Below are 10000 nucleotides of genomic sequence, written 5' to 3'. Positions count from 1 at the left end.
CCATCCATCATCCATCCATCATCCATCCATCATCATCCATCCATCATCCATCCATCATCCATCCATCATCCATCCATCATCCATCCATCATCATCCATCCATCATCCATCCATCCATCATCCATCCATCATCCAACCACCATCCTTCCATCATCCATCATCCATCATCCATCCATCATCCAACCAACCATCCATCCATCATCCATCCATCCATCCATCCATCCATCCATCATCCATCCATCATCCATCCATCCATCATCATCCAACCAACCATCCATCCATCAATCAATCAATCATCCATCCATCCATCCATCCATCCATCCATCATCCATCCATCCATCAATCCAACCATCCATCCATCAATCCAATCATCCATCATCATCCATCCATCATCCATCCATCATCCAACCATCCATCAATCCAACCATCCATCCATCAATCCATCATCCATCCATCATCCATCCATCCATCAATCCAACCATCCATCCATCCATCCATCCATCCATCAATCCATCATCCATCCATCCATCAGTCCATCAGTCCATCATCCATCCATCATCCATCATCCATCATCCATCCATCATCCATCATCCATCCATCATCATCCATCCATCATCCAACCATCCATCAATCCAACCATCCATCCATCAATCCATCATCCATCCATCATCCATCCATCCATCAATCCAACCATCCATCCATCCATCCATCAATCCATCATCCATCCATCCATCAGTCCATCAGTCCATCATCCATCCATCATCCATCATCCATCCATCATCCATCCATCATCATCCATCCATCATCCAACCAACCATCCATCAATCAATCAATCATCCATCCATCCATCCATCATCCATCCATCCATCAATCCAACCATCCATCCATCCATCCATCAATCCATCATCCATCCATCATCCATCATCCATCCATCCATCAATCCAACCATCCATCCATCCATCCATCCATCAATCCATCATCCATCCATCCATCCATCAGTCCATCATCCATCCATCATCCATCCATCCATCAATCCAACCATCCATCCATTCATCCATCAATCCATCATCCATCCATCCATCCATCCATGATCCATCCATTCATCCATCCATCAATCCATCCATCCATCCATCCATCCATCATCCATTCATCCATCCATCATCCATCATCCATCCATCATCCATCATCATCCATCATCCATCCATCATCCATCCATCATCCATCATCCATCCATCATCCATCCAACCATCATCCATCCATCATCCATCCATCATCCATCATCATCCATCATCCATCATCCATCCATCATCCATCATCATCCATCATCCATCCATCCATCATCCATCCATCATCCATCCATCATCCATCATCATCCATCATCCATCCATCATCCATCATCATCCATCATCCATCCATCCATCATCCATCATCATCCATCATCCATCCATCATCCATCATCATCCATCATCCATCCATCCATCATCCATCCATCATCCATCCATCATCTGTGTTACCGTTGCAAAGGGAGAAAACATCTTTTAAAGTCACAGAGAGAAACACTCTGTCCACTTTAAAAGCTTCATGTATTTTCTCTCTTTCTATTCCGAGTGTTAATAAAAAAAACATCCATTTGTACGATTGGTCACACACACGCACACACACATACTCACACACGCACGCACGCACACACACACACACACACACACACACACACACAAGTTTAACCCTGACCTGAAAATGGAAAAGGAAAACATATTGAAATAAATAAATGAATGTAAAAAAACATGCTTTTAAACTGAAAAAGACATCAGTGAAAGCAGCGCTGCGCGTGTGTGTCTGTTTGTGTGTGTGTGTGTGTGTGTCTGTTTATGTGTGTGTGTGTGTGTATGTGTGTGGAGGTTAACACAGAGGACGGTGAAAGCGCCCGAGGAGAGGCTGCCCTCCTCCCCCTCATGTCACCTATTTCTTCTTCTGTGGTTCAGTCAGACAGTAAAAACCTGCAGCGTTTCTTCCTCTCTGATTCAGACTGAACAAACAAACTCTTCTTCTCCTGAGAAAAACACGACTGACTATAAAATAACTAAATTTGAGTTTGATTCTACTGCTTCAAAACATTTCTGTCTAAAAATTATCAGGAAGAGAAAACCACCAAGAGACACACCTCAACCACCAAGAGACACACCTCAACCACCAAGAGACACACCTCAACCACCAAGAGACACACCTCAACCACCAAGAGACACACCTCAACCACAAAGAGACACAACTCAACCACAAAGAGACACACCTCAACCACCAAGAGACACACCTTAACCACAAAGAGACACACCTCAACCACAAAGAGACACAACTCAACCACAAAGACACAACTCAACCACAGAGACACAACTCAACCACAAAGAGACACACCTCAAACACCAAGAGACACAACTCAACCACAAAGAGACAAACCTCAACCACAGAGACACACCTCAACCACAAAGAGACACACCTCAACCACAGAGACACAACTCAACCACAGAGACACAACTCAACCACAGAGACAACTCAATCACAAAGAGACACAACTCAACCACAGAGACACAACTCAACCACAAAGACACACCTCAACCACAGAGACAACTCAACCACAAAGACACAACTCAACCACAAAGAGACACAACTCAACCACAGAGACACAACTCAACCACAGAGACACAACTCAACCACAGAGACACAACTCAACCACAGAGACAACTCAATCACAAAGAGACACAACTCAACCACAGAGACACAACTCAACCACAAAGACACACCTCAACCACAGAGACAACTCAACCACAAAGACACAACTCAACCACAAAGAGACACAACTCAACCAAAGAGACACAACTCAACCACCAAGAGACACACCTTAACCACCAAGAGACACAACTCAACCACAAAGAGACACAACTCAACCACCAAGAGACACAACTCAACCACAAAGACACACCTCAACCACAGAGACAACTCAACCACAAAGACACAACTCAACCACAAAGAGACACCTCAACCAAAGAGACACAACTCAACCACCAAGAGACACACCTTAACCACCAAGAGACACAACTCAACCACAAAGAGACACAACTCAACCACCAAGAGACACACCTCAACCACCAAGAGACACAACTCAACCACAAAGAGACACATCTCAACCACAAAGACACACCTCAACCACAGAGACACAACTCAACCACAAAGAGACACACCTCAACCACAAAGACACAACTCAACCACAAAGAGACACACCTCAACCACCAAGAGACACAACTCAACCACAAAGAGACACACCTCAACCACAAAGAGACACAACTCAACCACAAAGAGACACAACTCAACCACAAAGACACAACTCAACCACAGAGACACAACTCAACCACAAAGACACAACTCAACCACAAAGACACAACTCAACCACAGAGACACACCTCAACCACAGATACAACTCAACCACAAAGACACAACTCAACCACAGAGACACAACTCAACCACAGAGACACAACTCAACCACAGAGACAACTCAATCACAAAGAGACACAACTCAACCACAGAGACACAACTCAACCACAAAGACACACCTCAACCACAGAGACAACTCAACCACAAAGACACAACTCAACCACAAAGAGACACAACTCAACCACAGAGACACAACTCAACCACAGAGACAACTCAACCACAAAGAGACACAACTCAACCACAGAGACACAACTCAACCACAGGGACAACTCAACCACAAAGAGACACAACTCAACCACAGACACACAACTCAACTACAGAGACACAACTCAACCACAAAGAGACACACCTCAACCACAGAGACACAACTCAACTACAGAGACACAACTCAACCACCAAGAGACACACCTCAACCACAAAGACACAACTCAACCACAGAGACACAACTCAACCACAAAGAGACACAACTCAACCACAAAGACACAACTCCACCACAGAGACACAACTCAACCACAAAGACACAACTCAACCACAGAGACACAATGACACAACTCAACCACAGAGACACAACTCAACCACAGAGACAACTCAACCACAAAGAGACACAACTCAACCACAGACACACAACTCAACTACAGAGACACAACTCAACCACAAAGAGACACACCTCAACCACAGAGACACAACTCAACTACAGAGACACAACTCAACCACCAAGAGACACACCTCAACCACAAAGACACAACTCAACCACAGAGACACAACTCAACCACAAAGAGACACAACTCAACCACAAAGACACAACTCCACCACAGAGACACAACTCAACCACAAAGACACAACTCAACCACAGAGACACAACGACACAACTCAACCACAAAGACACAACTCAACCACAAAGACACATCTCAACCACAGAGACACAACTCAACCACAGAGACACAACTCAACCACAAAGAGACACAACTCAACCACAAAGACACAACTCAACCACAAAGAGACACAACCCAACCACAGAGACACAACTCAACCACAAAGACACAACTCAACCACAGAGACACAACTCAACCACAAAGACACAACTCAACCACAGAGACACAACTCAACCACAGAGACACAACTCAACCACAGAGACACACCTCAACCAAAGACACAACTCAACCACAAAGACACAACTCAACCACAAAGAGACACAACTCAACCACAGAGACACAACTCAACCACAGAGACACAACTCAACCACAGAGACACAACTCAACCACAAAGACACAACTCAACCACAAAGAGACACACCTCAACCACAAAGACACACCTCAACCACCAAGAGACACAACTCAACCACAAAGAGACACACCTCAACCACCAAGAGACACAACTCAACCACCAAGAGACACACCTCAACCACAAAGAGACACACCTCAACCACAAAGAGACACAACTCAACCACAAAGAGACACACCTCAACCACAAAGACACAACTCAACCACAGAGACACAACTCAACCACAAAGAGACACAACTCAACCACAAAGAGACACAACTCAACCACAGAGACACAACTCAACCACAAAGACACAACTCAACCACAAAGACACAACTCAACCACAGAGACACAACCAACCACAAAGACACAACTCAACCACAAAGACACAACTCAACCACAGAGACAACTCAACCACAAAGACACAACTCAACCACAAAGAGACACAACTCAACCACAAAGACACAACTCAACCACAGAGACAACTCAACCACAAAGAGACACAACTCAACCACAGAGACACAACTCAACCACAAAGACACAACTCAACCACAAAGACACAACTCAACCACAGAGACAACTCAACCACAAAGACACAACTCAACCACAAAGAGACACAACTCAACCACAAAGACACAACTCAACCACAGAGACAACTCAACCACAAAGAGACACAACTCAACCACAAAGACACAACTCAACCACAAAGAGACACAACTCAACCACCAAGAGACACAACTCAACCACAAAGACACACCTCAACCACAGAGACACACCTCAACCACAAAGACACACCTCAACCACAGAGACACACCTCAACCACAAAGAGACACAACTCAACCACAAAGACACACCTCAACCACAAAGAGACACACCTCAACCACAAAGACACACCTCAACCACAAAGACACACCCTAACCACAAAGACACACCTCAACCACAGAGACACACCTCAACCACAAAGAGACACAACTCAACCACAAAGAGACACAACTCAACCACAAAGACACAACTCAACCACAGAGACACAACTCAACCACAAAGACACAACTCAACCACAAAGACACAACTCAACCACAGAGACACACCTCAACCACAGAGACAACTCAACCACAAAGACACACCTCAACCACAGAGACACAACTCAACCACAAAGACACACCTCAACCACCAAGAGACACACCTCAACCACAAAGAGACACAACTCAACCACAAAGAGACACAACTCAACCACAAAGAGACACAACGACACAACTCAACCACAAAGACACACCTCCACCACACAAAGAGGTGAATACCTGACAAAGTTGTATCTCCTCTGATTCCACAGGAAGTATGTGGATTATAAATTTGGTTTGGTTTTATTAAAAGTCAGTTTGTTGAAGATGTTTTCTGACGATGAATCAAATCAAAGTTCAAGTTTCCTTCAGAAGGTTTTTATCTGTCTACACTCTTTGTGTCTTTTTTCTTTTCCTGCAGAGACGAGGAAAGAGACGACCTCTGACTCCAATCATCTGTAGGAACCTCTGACCTCTGACCCCCCGCTGCCCACACACACACACACACACACACACACATAAACGCACACACACACACAAACAAGTGTGAAGAGAGAGAAGAGACAAAGCCGCTTTTATAAAATGTTTGTATATTTCAATGGAGACTGGCTGTGTGTGTTTGTGTGTGTGAGTGTGTGTGTTTGTGTGTGCGTGTGTGTTTTTGTGTGTGTAGTGTGTCATGACATCATCAGCGAGATGTCGGGGGTTGATTGATTTAGCATCACTTAACATGAACACACACCCTCAGATGCATGTCAAGGCTAATCTATGCTAATCTAATGAGCGACAGGACAATGCAGTTATCCGTAATGGATGTGTGTGTGTGTGTGTGTGTGTGTGTGTGTGTGTGTGTGTGTGTGTGTGTGTGTTAGGTGTATCTCTCCTTGTAACAATCATTTGATCAGACAGGTTTATTACAGCCGGCTAATTCTATTAACCCTGCTCCGCTGCTCACACACACACACACACACACACACACACACACACACACGCTAACACACACACACACACAAACACAGACTCTATGATCGGGGCGATGTCACAGATTCAGTTTATCTTTAGATTATTAAATAAGGTTTTCAGTTTAAAGAAAAAATGTGAAAACATTTAAATCAGACAATATAAGACTGAATTATTCTAATAATTGTGATTGAGAGAGTTAAACAGATTCAATTTAGACCAAATGTAATGTGTGTGCGTGTAACAGCCACTGTACATAAACACACACACACACACACACACACACACACAGTGACCTGAGGAGGAGTGTGTGAGTACTTCCTGTCTCCTTGAGGAGGCGTCGGTTGGAGATAATTCAGTGAAACCTGGAGGGGAAACTCAGGTTTCTCTGCTCCCTCGCACTCTTTTATTGATCAAACATTCAACTTCTTGCTTTTATTTTTACACTCAAAGTCCAACAGGAAACAAACCACACAGCCTGAACAAATCAGGAGGAGGAGGGGGGGGGGGGGGGGGGGGGGGGGGGGGGTGGAGCTATATGACATGTCTGGGAAATTAATCCTCTTTCATGTCCGACAGGTGAGACTGAGGAAAAACAACGACGACGAAAGACGACTGAAAGACGACTATAAGACGACTAAAGACGACCATTTACAGCAGCATTCCTGTAAAAACAATAAACAATCCCAACTCCAAACCATGGATCACTCGCCCACTAAGACAGAGCCTAAAGGAAAAGAGCAAGGCCTTTAGGCTCGAAGACTGGGAACGCCTGAAACTGGCAAACAGGACAATAAAAAACGAGGTTTTCAAAGAAAAACTGAACACCAGGCCGTCATTTCAGAAAGTTAAAACTCCGACTAGGTGTGAATCCAGAACCAACATAGGTGCAATAACTGACCCAGGTTCCTTTCAACACATTTTATGCCTGTTTTGACACCCTGGACTCTAGCAGGTTAAAAGTCCTCCCTCTATCAGAACCCGCTGAGCCAGCCCCCTTCACAGTAGAGGATGTACAGCACCAGCTCAGCCAATGCAAGGTGGGCAAGGCTCCGGGCCTGACGGCATCCCAGCAAGGCTGCTGAAGGTCTGTGCCCACGAACTCTCACCAGTACTCTTCTCACTCTTCTGTGAATCCTACCGGACTGCCCCCATACCCACCCTCTGGAAAACTGCAACAATAATTCCGGTACCTAAAAAACCCCGGCCCACTGAACTCAACCACTATCATCCTGATGCTCTCGCCTCCATTATCATGAAGTGCCTGGAGAAACTATTACTGAACACCATTCTGCCAGTTGTTGCCCCACAGCTGGACCCCCTCCAGTTTGCATACAAGGCAAAGAGGGGCACAGAGGACGCTGTGGCCGGCCTGCTGCACCTCCTCCTTCAGCACCTAGACTCCCCAGGTCACTTCATCAGAGTCCTCTTCGTGGACTTTAGCAGTGCTTTCTACACCATTCAAAGTCATCTGATGATCCAGAAACTACACCAGCTCAACCCCCCCCCCTCCCGCCTGATCCACCTCATTCACAACTTCCTCAGTGACAGGCTGCAAGCTGTGGGAGTGGGCACAACCTCATCACCTGCACTAACCACCAACACCGGAGTACCACAGGGATGTGTACTGAGCCCACTCCTGTTCACACTCTACACCAACGACTGCACCAGCCCGTCACCAACCACCACATACCTCAAATACTCAGACGACACAGCCATCATTGCCATGCTCACCGACAACAACTCTGTCCAGGACTACCACAACACTATCACAAACTTCACTCAGTGGTGTGACAATAACCATCTCCATCTCAATGTCCCTAAGACAAAATAATTAATAATCAGTCCCCCCTCACCTCAGCACCCACTTCTCATCAATACCAGGGTTTCAGGGTCTCAGGGTCTCAGGTATTTAGGGTTTCAGGGTCTCAGATAGTTCAGGTGTTTAGGGTTTCAGGGTTTCAGGGTCTCAGGTGTTTAGGGTTTCAGGGTTTCAGGGTCTCAGGGTCTCAGGTAGTTCAGGTGCTTAGGGTCTCAGGGTTTCTGGGTCTTGGGTGGTTCAGGTATTTAGGGTTTCAAGGTCTCAGGTAGTTCAGGTGCTTAGGGTCTCAGGGTTTCAGGTTCTTGGGTGGTTCAGGTAGTTAGGGTGTTAAGGGTTTCAGGGTCTCAGGGTCTCTGGTGTTTCAGGTGTTGACATTAAATGCTGAGGTTAGGTCACAGGTGAGGGCTCAGAGGTAGAACAGGTTACTCACAGGTAGTAAGTGTAGGAGTGTGAATGTCTCCGTCTGATTGGTGGGGGCGGAGCAGAGGGAGGGATGAAATGGAGGGAAAGAAAACAGGAAAGAAAAAAGGAAGAACAACAGATTAATGCCTGAGAGAGAAAACAGATGAGTTAAATCACTGTGCTGAATGTGGAGGAGTGGAGGGTGGGGATTGGCTGGTTCGAGGTGTCAATCAAAGTGTGAGGGGGAAGGGGACACATCTGATTGGAGGGAAGGTAAGAGAGAGCAGGATGTTGTCTGCAGACTGTCAACACACTAAAGGACGTACAGAAAGGAGGCGGGACACGGCGCCATGGAGGTCACTGTGTACTGTTTACAACAGATCCAAGATGGCGGATGAAGGAACAGACTCCTGTGACAGTTTCTGTCATTAGTTCAAAATCTCCTTGTTCTTATTAATTCATTTTAAATAAAATACATCCAAACAGGAAGTAAAGTATCTTAAATCAAGACAGTACAAAATGCCAAATAAAAGCCAAACAAAAAATCAGTTTTGAAATAAAGCAAAGAGAATAAATTTGATTAATCATGACTAACTATTCAAATTCAGTGATTTTGAAAACGATCCTGTTTGATCAAAAGTTTGTAAAAAGATAAAAGGGAGCGGCTTCAAAACTAACAGGAAAGACTGAACCAATCGGTCACTGGTCACAGGATATGAACGGTATCTACCCCCCCCCCCCCCCCTGTTTCCCTTCACAGAACAGTGAGATAATCTCAAGAGCGCTGGATGATTATTATTAGTGTTTAAAAGAGAAAAGACTCCGCCCACTCGTGCTGTGAGACGCCCTAACTTCAGAACACACAGCTTTGTGTTTCTGAGGATAATCAGAGGTTAAAGGTCACAGTGTATTCAGCAGCGACTCCCCCCCCCCCCCCCCCCAGCCGGCGTAGGGACACGCTGCTCTACAGAAAGTAGTCCCAACATGGAGTGTTTGCTGTCAGCAGGGGGAAGACC

The 10000-nt window shown here is 45.5% G+C and overlaps 1 protein-coding gene across 4 annotated transcripts in view; it reads right to left on the bottom strand.

Moving 5' to 3' along the window:
* The window catches only part of LOC132961625 (receptor-type tyrosine-protein phosphatase mu-like), a 134004-nt gene that overhangs the window by 48877 nt on the left and 75127 nt on the right, over nucleotides 1–10000 (bottom strand). Inside the window, exon 19 of one of the 4 annotated variants that reach the window (XM_061033351.1) lies at nucleotides 9013–9045. The exons of the other annotated variants lie outside the window; for them this stretch is intronic. Coding sequence (XP_060889334.1) covers nucleotides 9013–9045 — 33 coding nt within the window. The remainder of the gene's footprint in view (nucleotides 1–9012; nucleotides 9046–10000) is intronic. 4 annotated transcript variants of the gene reach the window in all.

Source organism: Labrus mixtus, unplaced genomic scaffold, assembly GCF_963584025.1.
Source record: "Labrus mixtus unplaced genomic scaffold, fLabMix1.1 SCAFFOLD_96, whole genome shotgun sequence".
In the NCBI taxonomy this organism is placed as follows: Eukaryota; Metazoa; Chordata; class Actinopteri; order Labriformes; family Labridae; genus Labrus; species Labrus mixtus.
Note: the sequence above shows the minus strand (reverse complement) of the source record. Positions and strands in the feature narration are given on the sequence as shown.